General features: G+C 35.8%; 2 protein-coding genes across 2 annotated transcripts; one reads left to right on the top strand and one right to left on the bottom strand.

Moving 5' to 3' along the window:
- Positions 1-1250: 1250 nt before the first annotated feature.
- Positions 1251-7318, top strand: LOC128996172 (ejaculatory bulb-specific protein 3-like). The gene is made up of 2 exons (XM_054421309.1): positions 1251-1451; positions 6481-7318. The coding sequence occupies exons 1-2, from the start codon at positions 1253-1255 to the stop codon at positions 6672-6674; spliced, it is 393 nt and encodes a 130-aa protein (XP_054277284.1). The 5' UTR covers positions 1251-1252; the 3' UTR covers positions 6675-7318.
- Positions 7319-8901: 1583 nt separating this feature from the next.
- Positions 8902-16389, bottom strand: LOC128996406 (tubulin beta chain-like). The gene is made up of 5 exons (XM_054421726.1): positions 16235-16389; positions 15335-15443; positions 14050-14276; positions 11838-11966; positions 8902-9847 (listed from the first exon to the last, which is right to left on the bottom strand). Exons 1-5 carry the CDS (start codon positions 16289-16291, stop codon positions 9032-9034), a joined length of 1338 nt encoding a protein of 445 aa, XP_054277701.1. The 5' UTR covers positions 16292-16389; the 3' UTR covers positions 8902-9031.
- Positions 16390-17523: the final 1134 nt, after the last annotated feature.

The following is a 17523-nucleotide window of genomic DNA, read 5'->3' as shown; positions in this document are numbered from 1 at the left end:
ATTTTAAGGTAAACTAACACATCAGAATAAACACACTAAAAATCAAGTGATTCACCCAACTATGTATGCTTTGAGTATAAAAGCGGTTACATTTACATACATACGATATTTAACTCTTTCACATAAGTTAGTTATGACAAAAGGTCGTTGGAAAAGTCGCAAGAAAGAAACCTCTAGTGACTATTTTTTATTTGTTTTATAAACCTTGCGTGTTATAATTACTCTAGCTGTCTCGAAGTGCGTGATTATATCCCGGAACTAATATTACGACGTAAATACACCAGTAAACATGGATAATAGTGCGAAAGTCTGCAACAATGACAGATTAAGATACTACAAGACTAAGACTTGTGCGTTGCCTCTGTGACCTTGAACAGGTGCTGATAAAGTCCCAAGGTCATCGTGCGTGATCCGACTGCCGTATGTCTTCCTTCCGGTGCTGTGACATACGTCACTCTGTTTGACAAGCCACTACTGTACCGAAATTACAAGTGGAGTTTTTTATTACCTGTCTTCACGTCCAAGGACGCTAGGTTTTATTCCGGAACAGCTTTACACATTAGGACTAGGACAAAAGAGTGTCGTGGCGTTATCACATGTGAATAAAGCAATTCGTCATTGGCAGGATTTAAACCTGAGACCTCGGAGACCAAAGCTCTGCCAGACTCTGAAACGATCCCAGATTAAAGCACCACTGTGATTAACCCCCTATGCCAAAATCAAAACCGATTCAATCACCCATAATATTGTAACTGGCTAGTTTATTAGGACTTTTAGTTCAAAGGTTTACTACGGAGGCCTTTTAGAATATCCAACCTAAGCCAGGGTCCGTTACGATCAATTAGAAGAGGGAGATTGTATAGCAACTAAAACAGTTTATTTTTGTTGTAAGGTTTTTTTACTATTTTAGTAGGTGGATTGCTAACTTGCGCTTTGCAAGGAGTTAAGGACGCAGAAGAAATGTTGTTACCAACTGTGTTTTGTTGGCTTTGGTGGTCGGAATCAAATTCTTACAACAAATACAATTTTAATTTAGTGAAATGCTTACTAGCATTGACTTAACGTTCAAAATACAAAAAACTTTAAAAGCAAGTTCTCCACAACAAAACGACTGCAAACAAACAAATTTGCAGTACTTTCCAGCCTGTCCGGAAAGTCACGGCTTCCATGTACTGTAATTCCTGTAATCCAGGAGGCGGTATGACCTTGGAGTATATAAGGCGGTGGACGCCCCAGGAGTCATTGAGTAGAGATGACTTCTTCAGCAACGTTGTGTGCCGCGGTGTTGCTGTGCGCATGTGTGGTGTCGACGCATGCGCAACGAGCCTACACCAACAAGTACGACAACCTAGACCTGGACAAGATACTGAGCAGCAAGCGGCTGGTGAATAACTATGTGCAGTGCTTGACCGACAGGAAACCGTGCTCTCCTGAGGGACAGGAGCTGAAAAGTAAGTTTTTTTATTCATGGTTTTTTACTGGAAAGAACTAGATAGGACTATTCCAATCTCATTTGTGCCATTGGAATCGGAATACAGTAGAAGTTTAATCAAGCCCCTTTTTTCTGTAGAATACAGCAACTAGCCTGGTCAAATCAAAATCTCTTTATTGTCTTTCGGTTACAAAGCAATTTGCATTGTCAAAAATAATATAGTAGATAATACAGCAGTAGGGATCTTATAAAATGACATTTTATCGTTAAAACAAACAAATATTTAACATGGACATGGAATACATTACTGGAACCTTGGCCATAAATCACTTAAAAACTTCTAAAACCTCCAAGGACTTGCCGAGTAAACACATTTTAATTTTAACCATGAATCAAGGATAGTTTTGAATTTTTTTATAAAAATTGTTTCTGTGGAAGGGGTTAACTTATTAAATGTATTTGTGTACATTATACTATCGATATATCGAACTAAAAAACAATAAGCTTCATAAGATTAAACAATCGATACTTGACAACAGCTGATTTGTACTATTTATGGGCTAAATAGTTATTTGTGTAATTAGTGGGCGAACCTCGTGTTACACATTATTTTTTTCCAACAGTTGCTATATAAATCATCTATCTATCTATCTATCTATCTATCTATATATTAATAGGCAAGCATGTTTCTTTAAAACCTTTTTTCTCAGCTTGTGTGCATCGTGGGGCAAATCTGCGCATACCGTTAGAAAGCAATTTTCCTGTAGGTGTGCAGAATCCCTTTATAAATTTAAATAGGCTCAAAGATAAGCACAAAAAATGAGTTTAAAAATTTGAAAAAATTAACATGGATATTATGCGTTGCCATGCTGGTGACGAAATAACAACGAAATATAAACAGAAAATCAAAACAAATGGAAGAAACTCCAATCACATGTTTTATTTACAGCGTGGGGTGAAAATAGAGAAGTGAGTACATTACATATTTTTGGTCGAGTTTCGACCACTGGACGACCTCTCGTCTATATATTAATAGGCAAGCATGTTTCTTTAAAACCTTTTTTCTCAGCTCGTGTGAATCGTAGGGAAAATCTACGCATACCGTTGGAAAGCTATTTTCCTGTAGGTGTGCAGAATCCCTTTATAAATTTAAATAGGCTCAAAGATAAGCACAAAAAATAAGTTTAAAAATTTGAAAAAATTAACATGGATCTTATGCGTTGCTATGCTGGTTACGAAATAACAACGAAATATAAACAGAAAATCAAAACAAATGGAGGAAACTCCAATCACATGTTTTATTTACAGTGTGGGGTGAAAATAGATAAGTGAGTACATTACATATTTTTGGTCGAGTTTCGACCACTGGACGACCTCTCGTCTATATATTAATAGGCAAGCATGTTTCTTTAAACCCTTTTTTCTCAGCTCGTGTGCATCGCAGGGAAAATCTACGCATACCTTTAGAAAGATATTTTCCTGTAGAAGTGCAGAATCCCTTTAAAAATTAAAATAGGCTCAAATATAAGCACAAAAAATGGATTTGAAATTTAAAAAAAAATTAACATGGGCTTTATGGGTTGCCATGTTGGCGACGAAATAACAACAAAATATAAACAGAAAATCAAAACAAATGGAAGAAATTACAATCACATGTTTTATTTACAGCGTGGGGTGAAAATAGAGAAGCCTGTACATTGGATATTTTAGGTCGAGTTTCGACCACTGGACGACCACTAGTATAAATAATTAGTCTTTCAAACACGAACTGTGCAACACGTTTTTAGGTTAGGTTAAATCCAAACATTGAATGAAATGGGAAACGCTGCACCAGCTGATCGTATCCGTAATATCTTTGTGTTGCCAACTTATTTTCAAGCGTACACGGATTACGTGCATAATAAAAGCACGCTGTTTGTGTAGTTTGGTTGGAATACTGGTGTGCGCCAAAGTAAAGGCTTTCTGTGCAAGGAAGCCCACTTTGTCGGGTGACTGGAGGAAAAACTCGTTTTACTCTCTATAGTGTAAAAATGCTACTTTATACCCGCAATACATGCATTAGAAACGGCTGTTTTTGCTGCAGTATGATGAAAAATCTATTTTAAGCCCACGAATATTATAAAAGAAACCGGTATTAACTATAGACTGTCAGCCGTGATGCGGTTACCATACCATAGATTCTGTCGCACACCGCTGGGAGCACCATGTAGTTACGGCGTACGCATTACTTTACACGGACACGGCGCTCCCAGCGGTGTGCACCAAACCAGAACCAATAGAACCTATGTTTTAACCGCAGCACGGCTGACGGTCTATATTTAATTCTTTTTGTTTATGAAGTAAACACATGTTCAACACGACTTCTTTTGTCAAACAAATGTCTTCAAGTCAATGCTTCATTAATAGCATATTTTAATCATTAGCAACATGTTTTGTATTTCAAAATGTAACTTGTAACATCTTTCAAGTTCTGGTTTATGATAAACCAACCTTAAATATGTTTCGTACTAGGCAAAATATTCATAATCATAATACCAGGGGTAGGGGGAATTTGGATATAGTACCACATAGGCTTACCAAAACTAAAACTTCTTTTAAACTAAATTGCATTTACTTTTTTAATAAGCTGCCTGAGAATGCAAGAGAGGTTTTAAACAGGTTTAAATCTGTATTGTATACCTGGCTTGTAGAAAATCCCTTTTATAAACTTGAGGAGTTTTTTAATACACAAGTTTGTATTTCTTTTTAATACATTAATGTCTTGTTTGATTTTTATTTGCTATATGTTAGGTACATTTGTATAACATTGTATAACAAATTGACTTGTCCTATTTCTGTACAAACAGATCAATGGAAATAAAATATTCTTATTCTTATTCTTATCAGGAATCAAGAAACTTCCAATAAAAGTGGATTTATTTATAAAAATAGTTTGGTTCACACGGCAGCTCTGGTTAGGAAGACTACGCCTGTATAGTATAAATTTTAAGTGGTTTTTGGTTTTACTATCGAGGCATAAACCTAAAACATCGCTGCCTTGATGTCACAATCTGTGTTGCTAACAACAATTTAACCTAAATATGAGTGAAGGATAGTAGCATGGAGTGAGATGATCTGTGTAGCTTTGTCATTAGTCAGGATCATCTTATTAAAAGCCATCAGAATAGCTGGGTCTAGTTTAAAACCATTAATAAGCTACTGACTATTCTCGAGGGCCGATCAAGAAACCTTTCGATGGTTAGAGCACTATAACTCGTGTTGAACTAGTGATGGTCTTCCTGGTGTCCCTCGGACATGGTTGACCTAGGGACAGAGGAGGGTAGAGTGGCTCTAGGATGTTGTGGGCCTCTGCTACTCTGTTCCCAGTTGTTACAGCATCCCTCTAAAACTCTACCGCTGGTATGAAATCCAGTAGACCTCCATACTACGTGACGCCGTGTGTTCTTTAGCGATGATCCGGACTTGGGATGAACGACCTCCAGGAGTATACGTGTAGAGTGTAGCGATCCCCGTTTTATAACCTCGTATTTTGCACACGGCAAGGGGACAACACAATACCCACTCAAACTCTTTAGACTCAAGTTCTACTCACTTAACCCCCTTTAAAAAAATCGGTAAATCAGTTGTCTACCAGTAGGGCCGCGTTTATTCAACAAAGCGCAAGAGTTTTTAGGTTTGTTGAGGGTGCAAAGAAGAGAAAAAAATCACCCTCAAGGTAGGTGGAGATGGGTACAATCTTTCTGGGCCCACTGCACATATGCAAAATACAAAATAATTTTAACAAAAATTGTTACAACCACAGACTCACCTCCATGCTTCTAGTGTTGGCCTCTAAAGCCAAGCATAATAATCATAACCATGCTTTTGCCTTCCAAAACGCGAGTTTCTAGACACAGCAAACATACTATATATACAAATCATTAGCATGGATATCAAAGCACTCATTCATAACAAACTTGCCTGGTTCAATCCGAGCTTGCAAATCAGACTGGAAGGTCATTGTCAAAGTAGTTTATTTACCTACACATTACATAACTCTACTCATTCAAGGTTAACTCCACTGACGTTAAACATAGTAATTACATTGGTCAACTTGCCCAAGGACTCGTAGCAGGACGATGCAAATATCTACGGTTGATTACCAGAAGAACTTTTTTCCTGAAAGATATGTTTGAGTGGTAATTGAGGAGAGAAGAAGGCTGCAAAAGGAAGTAATCTTTCTGATTGCTAGATTGACTTGATTAAATTAATGAGTGTTCTATAAAAGGATCTAATAAGTGTTTTGTGCTTTGTTTATTTGTTTTTTTCACAGCTACTAACGATTAAAAATTGCTGTATTCCATTGGTCTTGATGGACCACTAAATACAACTATTATAAAATAACTAAATAAATGTAACTATTATAAAAATTTAGGTTGATAGAAAGTATTTCTTTACCTCACATTGTTCTTAGGTATCTGGACATTCTTATTAAAAAAGAACGTGGTTGATGGGTCATAACTGTGCTATACCTGACAACGAGTCGTTCAGTTTGACTTGGTGAAAAAGTTTGTGTATTCAACAGAAATTAGTAATTTAATTTAATCTGTTCGTGGCTCACATTAGCTACAACGATTTTGATTAAAAAACTGGCGACAACTTTTGGATGGATTGTATCTAGTTGTATCTGCTAAAGCTATAACTAAATCCTATGTAAATATTTATATGACAATAACCGTTGACCATACTATTGACTATTATACAGTCAATGTAGTAAAATCCCTTTTATTGTACTAGGACACTAGGCGAGCCTGGAATTTTTATCACATTTCCTTACGCTAAACTTATGGGTTGCGGCATTATAACATATATAAAATCTATTGGTGATTTAGCAGGATTTGACCCCAGAACCTCAGGAACAGAAGTCCCACGCTTTAACCACGAAGCCCATGCCCTCATAATTCACCTCATAACCAATTCTACCACAGATTTGTCTAAAAAAACCCCATTTTTTATTGTTTCATCTGTAAAACCTGTCACGAAATTCTCTCTAATCGCTAATGTTTCAGGAGCGCTGCCAGATGCAATCAAGACGAAGTGTGCCAAATGCTCGGAATCGCAGAAGGACAAGGCCATCAAGGTGATAAGGAAGATGCAAAAGGATTACCCTCAGGAGTGGAAGACTCTGATGGACAAGTGGGATCCTAGCGGGAAGCTAATGAAGGAGTTTGAGCAAGAGGCTCAGAAGAGGGCACAAGGCTGAACTTTGAACTATTGGGATCTACAGTAGCCACTCTGGACATTTGGATGGTTAAAGCTCTTACTTTGAACAACTCTTACAGAAGACAGGAGCATTTACAATTTGCATGGTCAGATTTTTGTTTTGGTTGGGTTTTGGATATTGTAACAAATTGTTGGAAAACTGAGTTGTCATTTAATTTTTCCATTTCAAAAACATCTATAGCAAAAAATTAATTTATTGAGTTTTTGTAAGTACAATTTTCAACAATGATATTTTGATCTGTTTATGTGTTTACAATATCTCATGGTTGATCCTGATCTAATTGCGATTGAAAGAGTGTCTATTGTGTGCATCCGTATAGTTCTTGTTTGATATTTTTTCTTTGCCTGAAAATACTCTTAAAATATTGGAAAAAGAATTCTGTGATGTTAAATTTTAAATTGAGAGATTTATGTCTAGGTGGAATTTCTAATTGTATTCATACTGTACCTAAAATTTGTACTCTGTTTGTTTCTTGGTTTCTTATTAATAGCTATGGAAAATTGTAAAAATATATATGTTTTATAACAATAAACTAAGTACAGTATTTTATTTTTATTTTTAACCAACAATTTTAGCTCAAATATTTTAAGAAGATTAAATTAAAGCTCAATTACTTCTGTTGATGTGGTTATTTTATGAAAATTATCTATGTTAGTACCGGTACTGAAGTTTATATTTTTTGAATCAACAATTACTACACGCACTGAATCAATTCAAATATATTTTTTGAAAATAGTAATTTTTCACTTTTCTGGTGTTGTCACAAAACTTAGTTCAAAAGGTAGGTGCATGTTAGTGAAAGCAAGTTTTAAAAGCCTTTAACCAAGAAAGTTACAAACTACCATAGACAAAAAGAATTAAATATAGACCGTCAGCTGTGCTGCGGTTACCATAGCTTCTGGCGCACACCGCTTGGAGCGCCATGTATTTACGGCGTACGCGCTACGTAAACTACAGCGGTGTGCGCCGGAACCTATGGTAACCATGGTAACCACAGCACGGCTGACAGTCTATATTTAATTCTTTTTGTCTATGAAACTACATAACAACAATAAAGTCACAAGCTATTCCCCAAATAAAAAAGAAATACCTGCCGCAGCAAACCTGCCGATTAAGCAAATTTCCATTTGTCTGAATTGATTTTCAATTAAATGTATTTAAATAACATTAGTTTAACGAGTACCTAGGTTTGCTGCTACAAGAAAACTAATAAAGTGTGGTTTTTTGTAAAATAATAACTTAGTACAAAATAAATCAATTTGCCAAGTTTGATCAAAATATATCCATAAACTTTAAACAATACAACATTATACAATATTCACCATAAGAGTAACATAAAAATTTTAAATTAAAATTTTTTTTTTAATTTTCTCCATTACCAATATAATTATTGTAAAAAAACTTTGATATACTAAATTATTTGTTTTTTAAGCTCTTTAAAAAGGTCTAGAGAGGAATTAAGAAATTATGTGTTTTGAGGGTCAATAATGAGAAAACCCAATTTTCACCCCACATAAAACCACCCCTAAAACCCCGGTTCCCTGCTCCAATCATGCTGGTTCGTGAACTGATTCAAGTTTATCCGACTTGCACCTTTAAACAAATTTCATAAAAATCGGACAAAAATTACTTAAGTTTTCACATTCAGATGGATATACAAATTTGAACGAATGGTGTTATGTCACACTTAGCAAACCAAACTACCATGTCACTGTTAACTGGCCGCGGCAATTTCCACTAAAGTCTGAACCAATGTGACATTAGCGCTCTCATCTGAGATTGGATGAAATGCCAGTGGGTTAACAGGAGGTCTACCCTCTATTGTGAAATGCCATGACACTACACTCCTAACACTATTTTGAAGGGATAAGGTTTGTATCCCATTTTAGTCCGGTCTGTTGTTGCCACTCATTAGAAGTTTACCTGCTTAGAGGTCTAGTTATAATCAACACTAGACGGCATCAGTAGAAGTTTATGGTATATTCTTTATGATTTGATCCTGAAACCAAGCATTTGTCACTTTTTAGTTTACACACAGTAACCTTTGTTACAAGATTTAGTGCATGCAGTTCAAAAATCTCAAGTTAAATTGATAGCTTATTAGTCTGTGCTAAAGCTATTTAGTAACAAGATACAAATTTCAATCTTTCAAATACTTCATAGTGAAATGTATGGAATCCAGATCAGGTAAGCAATACAATCAGACTTCTCAAAACAAGTCACAATTGATTGTAATTACAGCAATAATATTCAAACAGATAGATTATACATTCAGATACCGGTAGCACTAAAAATAGATTAAACAAATTCTGACCAAAAGAACAAGAATTTAACATTTAGGCTTCATCTCCTTCTTCATCTTCATCGTATTCTCCCTCCTCGTCTGCTGTGGCTTCTTGGTACTGTTGGTATTCCGAGACCAAATCATTCATGTTAGACTCAGCTTCAGTAAACTCCATTTCATCCATGCCTTCTCCAGTGTACCAATGCAAGAACGCCTTTCTTCTGAACATCGAGGTAAACTGTTCAGACACTCGTTTGAACAACTCTTGGATAGCCGTTGTGTTGCCAATGAATGTCGATGCCATCTTCAATCCCCTAGGAGGAATATCACACACAGCCGTCTTACAGTTGTTGGGAATCCATTCCACAAAGTACGTAGAGTTCTTGTTCTGAACATTCAACATTTGCTCATCTACTTCTTTCATCGACATTCTTCCTCTGAATATGGCTGCGACAGTCAGATACCTTCCACGCCTGGGGTCACAAGCAGCCATCATATTCTTAGCATCAAACATTTGTTGAACGAGCTCCGGAACTGTCAAAGCTCGGTATTGCTGGCTTCCTCTGGAAGTCAAAGGAGCAAAGCCGGGGACAAAGAAATGCAATCTTGGGAACGGCACCATATTCACTGCAAGTTTCCGCAGATCAGAGTTGAGTTGTCCGGGGAATCTCAGGCAAGTGGTTATTCCTGACATTGTTGCTGACACTAGATGATTCAGATCACCGTATGTGGGTGTAGTGAGCTTCAGAGTTCTGAAGCAGATGTCGTACAGAGCTTCATTGTCAATACAGAATGTTTCATCAGTGTTCTCCACCAACTGGTGAACAGACAGTGTTGCGTTGTAAGGCTCCACTACTGTGTCGGATACCTGTACAGAACAGACGTAAATCAGCTTACCTACACTATTCGAACAACTCATTTATAGTACTTCATTGTAAAAACAAAGCCTTTACTAAACAGTCTTTTTACTAGATGGGTGTAGCATGGGTTGTACTATAACTATATGGGCAATTCAAAGAGATTGGCTGAATAACATAAAATTGATCTCCCTGAGCTCTCATTTCGCTCTGGGATTGTGGACTGTCAAATTCCTTGGTATGGTCATGTAGCCAAATAGTCTAAGGCTTAGACATTGCCCACCCAGCCAGAATAGCAGCGAGATTGTGATGGTTCAACCAAATCTATTTTTTTTTTATTCTACTAAACTGATAAGGAGTTTGTATGTGGTCAAGTTGTTGGGAAGGACCTAAGACCAAATCAGGGCCGGAACAAGGGGGGGGGGCAGAGGGGGCGGTTGCCCCGGGCGGCAGGGTTGAGGGGCGGCAAATTTCTGGTTGCAGAAAATTTGTTTAATACAGTTTGTAAAAGTTTTTAATGAGCCAAACGTCATAAGGAACGTCAATTAAGTAATTTCAAAACTGCATAAACAACAATTTTACAATAGCAATCAATATAAATTGCAACAGATTAGAAAACACTGAGAGCCCTCATAGCATAGTTAGCAGCACAGCAAAGTTTGTTTACAATTTCAGCTGATCGCCATCCCAGTCAAGGCGCCATGCCGCCCTGGCCTCACTGCCGTGCCCCGTGCCGCCGCCCCCCCTCCCTCTCCCACTCTACATAGGAACGCACCGCTCCCCTTCCACACCACTCGCTATCAGCGCACAGGTTCACGCTTGAAAAGTTCACGTTGTGACTTGTACTGTTTATATCAAAACTCCTGCGTCTTTTGTTGTGTTGCGTAGTGCAACTACTGTATTCCGTGTTTTCTGCTGTCGTCTAGTTTTTTCCTTCTACATGTATATCGTCTACATCAATCAATCAATCAATCAATCAAATATTCTTTATTCAAGTTTAGACAATATGTCTTAAATAGCGTCATTAAACTAACATAAAGAAAAAATTATAAACTATAAAATGATAATTATACATAATTATCATCTGTTATCGCACTGGTAATAATGTAATGTTTACTTCTTTTTACTGTTGCCTTGTTGTTTAATATAACATGGATGGTCGAAAAAGGCTTAGTGGAGCACAGTACAAAAAATCAGCTAAAGAAAAGAAGAAGAGGTAAGACGATGTATTATCAAAGACACGGAAAATTGACCTGTTTTATAAAAACACTGCAACTGCAAAAAATGGTAAGTATAACAAGCCTCAAACATTAGCTTTGATAAAGTGATCAAAGAATTTGCCTCCAAAAAGAGTCGTAAAGTAATCATTAGAGATTAAGTTGTGACACATCTAAAGTCTATACTCCTACTACCTACATACCATTGTTATTTATAGTGTGAATATTTGTATAAATTATAATACTATAAAAACTATGTCAACTTTTCTTAATTTATTTGTAGTTTACCTATTCCATTTTTGTTTAATTTGTGAGGGATTTTTTGTTGTGGGTGAAGGGGGGGGAGGGGCGGCAAATTTTAGTTTGCCCCCACTCAAAAATTGTCTAGATCCGGCCCTGGACCAAATATGTACATTGCTTGAGTGGAAGGTACCGGTAATGAGGCCAGTGAATCTGTGAGAGGCACAACTAATCATGGGTCTGCATTTTATGAATCAAATACCTTTGACATATTCTTGATCTGTGTTTCTGTCAGCATAAGCGTTAAGCAATTTTGTGTTGGTGAACAATTCCAACAGTCCAAATTGAGATGATAATATAATTTGTAAAAAAACCATTCACAAAATCATCATTTATCTAGTATTTAACAAAGGGCTTTAAGGTTAATAAGTTTTTCATTAACAGAGAATATGCTCCAGATTATCTCAAATGTTACAGCTTGCATATGTCTATAGGTGAGTATTAATCTAGTCTGAGAAGAAAATACTGATGTCCCAGAACTTACTTTTGGTGAAGGAACGATGCTGAATGTGTTCATGATTCTGTCAGGATACTCCTCCCTGATCTTGGAGATGAGCAAAGTACCCATGCCTGACCCAGTGCCTCCACCTAGGGAGTGAGTCATCTGGAAACCCTGGTGACAATTACAAAACGTGGAGTAAGATTTTGTTAAATAGATGGAATGTTAATCAGTTTAGCACAGAGATTTGTTATGCAAAAAGATAAGGGTATTTTCAAAGGTAAGATCAGCTTCAGCATATATACTGAAGCTTTAAAACATGATCCCTGCAGCTTTGTCCAAGTTCTGTTAAGAAGCAGCTGAGGATGAGACATAAGAACTTTCACTATATACTAATATATACTAATAGATACTAATATATACTAATATACTAATATATACTAATATATACTAATAATACTAATAGATACTAATCGATTTCAATTGTAACAAACCCATTTTAATTTAAATCACTTTTAATTTTTTCTTGTTACCCATGGGTCGAGCTAGTTTTATGATTAGATCAACTCGTTTTGGTTTAATTATAGGTTTAAAATAACCGAAATAACAAGAATTGCCTTCAGCTGATCTATAGGGATGAAAAATCTACAAAGGGGTTATGTTTAATCTATATAGCATCACATACTGACTTTCTGTACAGAGTTCATGATTTGTGTGCCTGACATTTGAAGCCCACGGCTTGCAATTGCAAAAGTGTTTAAGTCAGCATTTTTAAGGCCAGAACCAAGTAAATTTCTCTTAAATAAACTCACAATGAATTGCATTGTGGAGCGGAGTTAAAGCAATTAACATATACACCCAATATTTCTTTTTAAAGGTTTTCAGTAAAAAAATGTTAACCAGACAATGGGCCGGAGTTTTTATTGGGCCAAGGGGCGCCAAAATGCTAAATCCAGCCTTGAATGTAATCTAATATGATATGAAAATAATTGAATTGTGTACTATTCAGGGAATAAATATAGTAAAAAAAATTGAAGCAATTTACTGTTTATGTACAAGAAGGAAATAAAGTATTAATTTCTAGCTTAGTTCACTAGTGCAGTGTTGACTGAGAGGGAATAGCAGAGTATTTTGCCTTATATTGTGGTACCACTGATAATTTAAAAACTAGCCGTTAGATAGGTCAGTGGAAGGTCAGCACTGGGCTAAGTTTGTTGGGAACTCGTCGACAAGGTACGAAATTATTTTAATTAATTTTAGATTTAAGTATTATTGAAAATTATGTTTTGTGATTACGTTTTACAGGTCCCCTAGGTTCTGTCAAAGAAAGATTTTAGTTTTAGTTATCAATGAACGGCTTATAGCGTAATAACCAGTTGAGTCCTCATGTGATTTTACTCTAATTTTTGCTTATTTTATCCTTTTGAGAAATATTTAAATAAGTGGCTATATTAATACCTGAATCACTATAATTATTTGATGTCTTAATGTATTACAAACGAACAATGTTTTACTAATGTTTAATAATGTTTAAAGGGTCAATATTTAAATAGCCATGTGTTATTTTCAGGTTAGACCTTGTTTAGAATACATTTTATTTGTATATTGGGTAATGTTTCAGACGAGATTCAAGGTGAATTAATTGCCTTATATACTGCCATGGTGATTGCCAATAGCTATGAGTAGCAGTAAGAACAGCCCAGGGGAGCCTAACCACTGATAATGTCACAGTTTAAAGTAAGATCCACACATTTATTTTGTTTTGGGGTCTAATATAGCCAACGGTTTATTTAATGTAGTCTTATTTTTGAAGAAAGAATTTATTTTGGTTGTAACATGTCTTTTGAATTTGAGTTCAAGTGAATAAACATCAATATCATTGAAGTGATTGGGACTTATCCATGCTACCTGTCTACCACTAGAGGATAGTAAATTTAATGTTACAGCAAGATATACTATGATTTCTATTAACATTAATTACAAATCTGAACTGTCATCAAAGAAAAACATTTTGTTCTTAAATTGGTTTTGAGTGCGTGTAGGCTACATAAATGACCTCAGCATAAGGTTGTCTCCGACCTAATTAATAAATTTCCAAACTATTAAAACCCACGGACTATTGGTGGAATGTCTTAGGGAGTATAATAGTTTTAGAGAGGAATAACCACTGAAAATTCTTAGCAAATTTTGTCTTTACAAAATCCTTGAAGCGAGAATGATAGTCTTTAGGAGTACAACAATTAAGTGTGACACATACCTGTATACAGTCACATCCCTCGGCCTCCTTGCGTACAACATCCAGTACAGAGTCCACCAGCTCTGCGCCCTCCGTGTAATGCCCCTTGGCCCAGTTGTTGCCAGCTCCGCTCTGGCCAAACACAAAGTTGTCTGGCCGGAATATCTGGCCAAACGGCCCAGAGCGCACAGAGTCCATGGTGCCGGGCTCCAGGTCTACGAGCACTGCTCTGGGAACGTACTTTCCTCCTGGAAAATATAACTGACTTTTCACTGGATCGCTTAAATTTTTAACACATTCCATGCGGTTGTCTGATGGACAGGCAATGCGCTATGTGGATAAGTGTGTGGAAATGTTAAAAATATTTGTCATGCAATGGAGATGAATTATTCATGAATAATGTACTGTACTGTGTTCCAGTGGTTTTGGAAGTAGTTATACATGAGACCAACAGAGCAGAGCACTAAACAAAATTGCTAATGATCCTGTACGCCACACCCTCAGTCAGGCTTACAGAGAAATAAGGTACAGAAAAGAGAAAACTTATTTATGGGACGACTGTGCGCTTTCAGCTCTAGTAAAATGTGCCAAAAATATACTTATGTGACGAGCAAGGAAAAGCACAAAAGGCGATCACTGAGCAAATTCTTATCGCTCAGGGAACAGGGTTTTCCACCATGAGCATTGTAATACACAAAGGTGAGGGGGGATGTTGGACTTTTCCCTATACATTAGCAACTAGTGCTTGACATTACTTAGGTGTACCATTATAATTGTGTGTTTTCTACCTTACTTCTCTGTGGGCATAGGCATGGAAAACGGAATGGGGTTCCATTAACATTGGCAAAGGGGGCCCAAGCCTCCCTTATAAGACCCTACGTTAACAGGGTACAAAAAAAATAAATTTATGATACATTAAAGCAAATTTATTAAATTTAGTAACAAACATTTTCTGGGGGATTACCCCTGAGCCCCTTTTTTCTGTGGGTTATTATCTGTACCCTCCAGTCCCCCCAGCTTCCCCTATGGAACCTTATATTCACAATCAGTAGAAGATTTTGACACCTATTATGATAAATTTAAGATATCAACAATCAACATACAATACACATCCTTGAAACATGTTTTTGTGTATTCAAATGTGCATTGAGGAGATACTTGAACATTTTAAGTTTAGAAATGTATAACTTTTAATTGCTTCCTTCTTCCTCTTTTTCTTTGGGACTGAATACATGTTAATTGAAATATCAGACCGTTAACAATGAGAACTAGATTTTGTTATAGTTTTATTATATTTTATAAATACCTGTTGCTTCATTATAATAAACATTGATTCTCTCCAACTGCAAATCTGAGTCGCCATGATAAGTTCCTGTCGGGTCAATTCCGTGTTCATCAGAAATCACCTCCCAAAACTGAAAACATAAGGAACTAAAGTTATTGTAAAAAATACGCCATATTTTTTATTAGTTTTTGTAGTTAGCCAAAAAATTAGCAAGCATATATGAGTAAATTATTACATTAAAGGCAATTGTTTACTAAAACACACTGATTACCTAAAAGGATCTATACTGGAAAGTACCAGCTCTTAAATAATATTGATTCCAATCAATTGAAATAATTTGAATTGAATTTTTCATTGAATCCCAAATCCTATAATCGCAACACTGGACTCTTGTATAGCAAGGGTGCAGGGATAATCCGTTCATCTTGGGCTGCTGGTGTGAGGCGAGGGAATGCTTGCTGAGTTGGCCAGGCCATAACCGACTGGGGACAAAGTTTCCCGACATGGCAACAGCGCTCTTCGGCTTAGCTCTGAGTGCTGCCTAGGAACTAATTAATTGTTTTTTAACCCAAAAATGTGTAAAAAAATATTTAGTATGGCGTTGGGCTTTGTCTACTCTATTTTAGCCAATACCATCAAGCATATTAGTTTTTTTTAGGTCAACCAAAATCTACAGATACTCCCATTTTGTCTTGGTATTCTATTTGTTTTTTGGACAGAGTGTATATCCATAGACAGAGCTACAAACTATAAACTGAACCATTTTCAACATTCATTTACATATAACACTATTAGTGAAGAGAATAGTTTTTTTACTGTTATGGTCTTAGTTTCTGAAATTAGGTAGGTCTATGAGTTGTAAAAGAAACTATTCCAAATAACACATTATTGGTTTTGGTGAAATAAATAACATCTATTTACCTTAGCACCAATTTGATTACCACACTGTCCTGCTTGAAGATGTACAATTTCTCTCATTTTGATACTATTTTTACTTAAATAAAATTCACAAAAGACAAAACTATACAAAGCCAATTACACACAAATTTCAACAATGTCATCAAGCTCCAGCCCAAGTAACTCAAACTCAAACTTAGGAAATATAAAAACATATGATTACACCTGTTTGTTGTAGTAAGTTAGGTGATAATATTTTCAAATATAAATCATACTATAATAAGTACCTACTGGTAGATTTTAAAAAAAATTGAATTGTGTGTTCATGTTACCGTACCTAAAATTTAATGATTATGAAAGCTATTCATAGCTAGCTATCTTGTTAAAACCTAATTGTAAAATGGTGTTTGCCGTTTATGTTCAAAAATAAATAAAAATAATAATAAATAAATAAATGAAACTATGATGTGAATTGAAGATAGTTTACCTTGGATGGGTAATCCAATTTTAAGTTATGTGTTTAATTGGTTGCTGTACGCTGTATACCATTTATACTGTATATATTATCTGTCTATTTATGTCTTGTCTACTCCTTTAATCTATGCCTGTACCAGGGTTTCCTCACTGGAAAGATTTTTAGTTGTCACCTACCTCTACCTTTTTCCAGGTAACTTGTTCAAGGGTGTTAGAAAAATATGTCCAACAACTACATTTTTTTAAAGTAATTTTGAATAGGTACCTGTAAGATATGTGTTTTCACCATTTTCAACGATTGAAAAATGGGCTTTGAAGTAATTTACAAAAGGGTAAAACTACTTTGTATTGGTGTAAAACTTGTTTCATCAATATAATATAGGCTTTACATTTTCAATAGTTTTCATTTGACTTTTTAAGCTAGTTTTTCGTGTCTAGTTTATGTCCGGTGACACTAGGTGTTAGCATTGACTAAGGTTGTTTGTTTCCCTTGTCTGTGATGTTAGTGTCGGTGAATAAATTTTGTCTTTCTTAATTTAGGGGTAATGTCATGATTTGTGCTTTACTAGGATAGCTATATAACTAGGATACGAGTTGATTTATGATTATGTTTATTTGGTTAAACGAGGTTTTAAATTACTGAAACAACAAGAAAATTATTGTAATCAAAACACGACCTCTAGAGTGCACCGGGTACAAAACTAACAATAAAATTGGCTTCATCTGTCTCATAAGAATGATAAATCTACTAAGGGAGTATGATTTTATCTATGCTGATGGATAATGAAGTAGACCCCATTTAAACGATTAATTAGATGTATTGACATTTTATTAAAAAA

Source organism: Macrosteles quadrilineatus, unplaced genomic scaffold (genome assembly GCF_028750875.1).
Source record: "Macrosteles quadrilineatus isolate MER2022 unplaced genomic scaffold, UCM_ALF_1.0 Scaffold_6__1_contigs__length_79288215, whole genome shotgun sequence".
NCBI lineage: Eukaryota > Metazoa > Arthropoda > Insecta > Hemiptera > Cicadellidae > Macrosteles > Macrosteles quadrilineatus.
The sequence above is the reverse complement of the archived record's forward strand: the minus strand, read 5'-3'. Positions and strand labels throughout refer to the sequence as shown.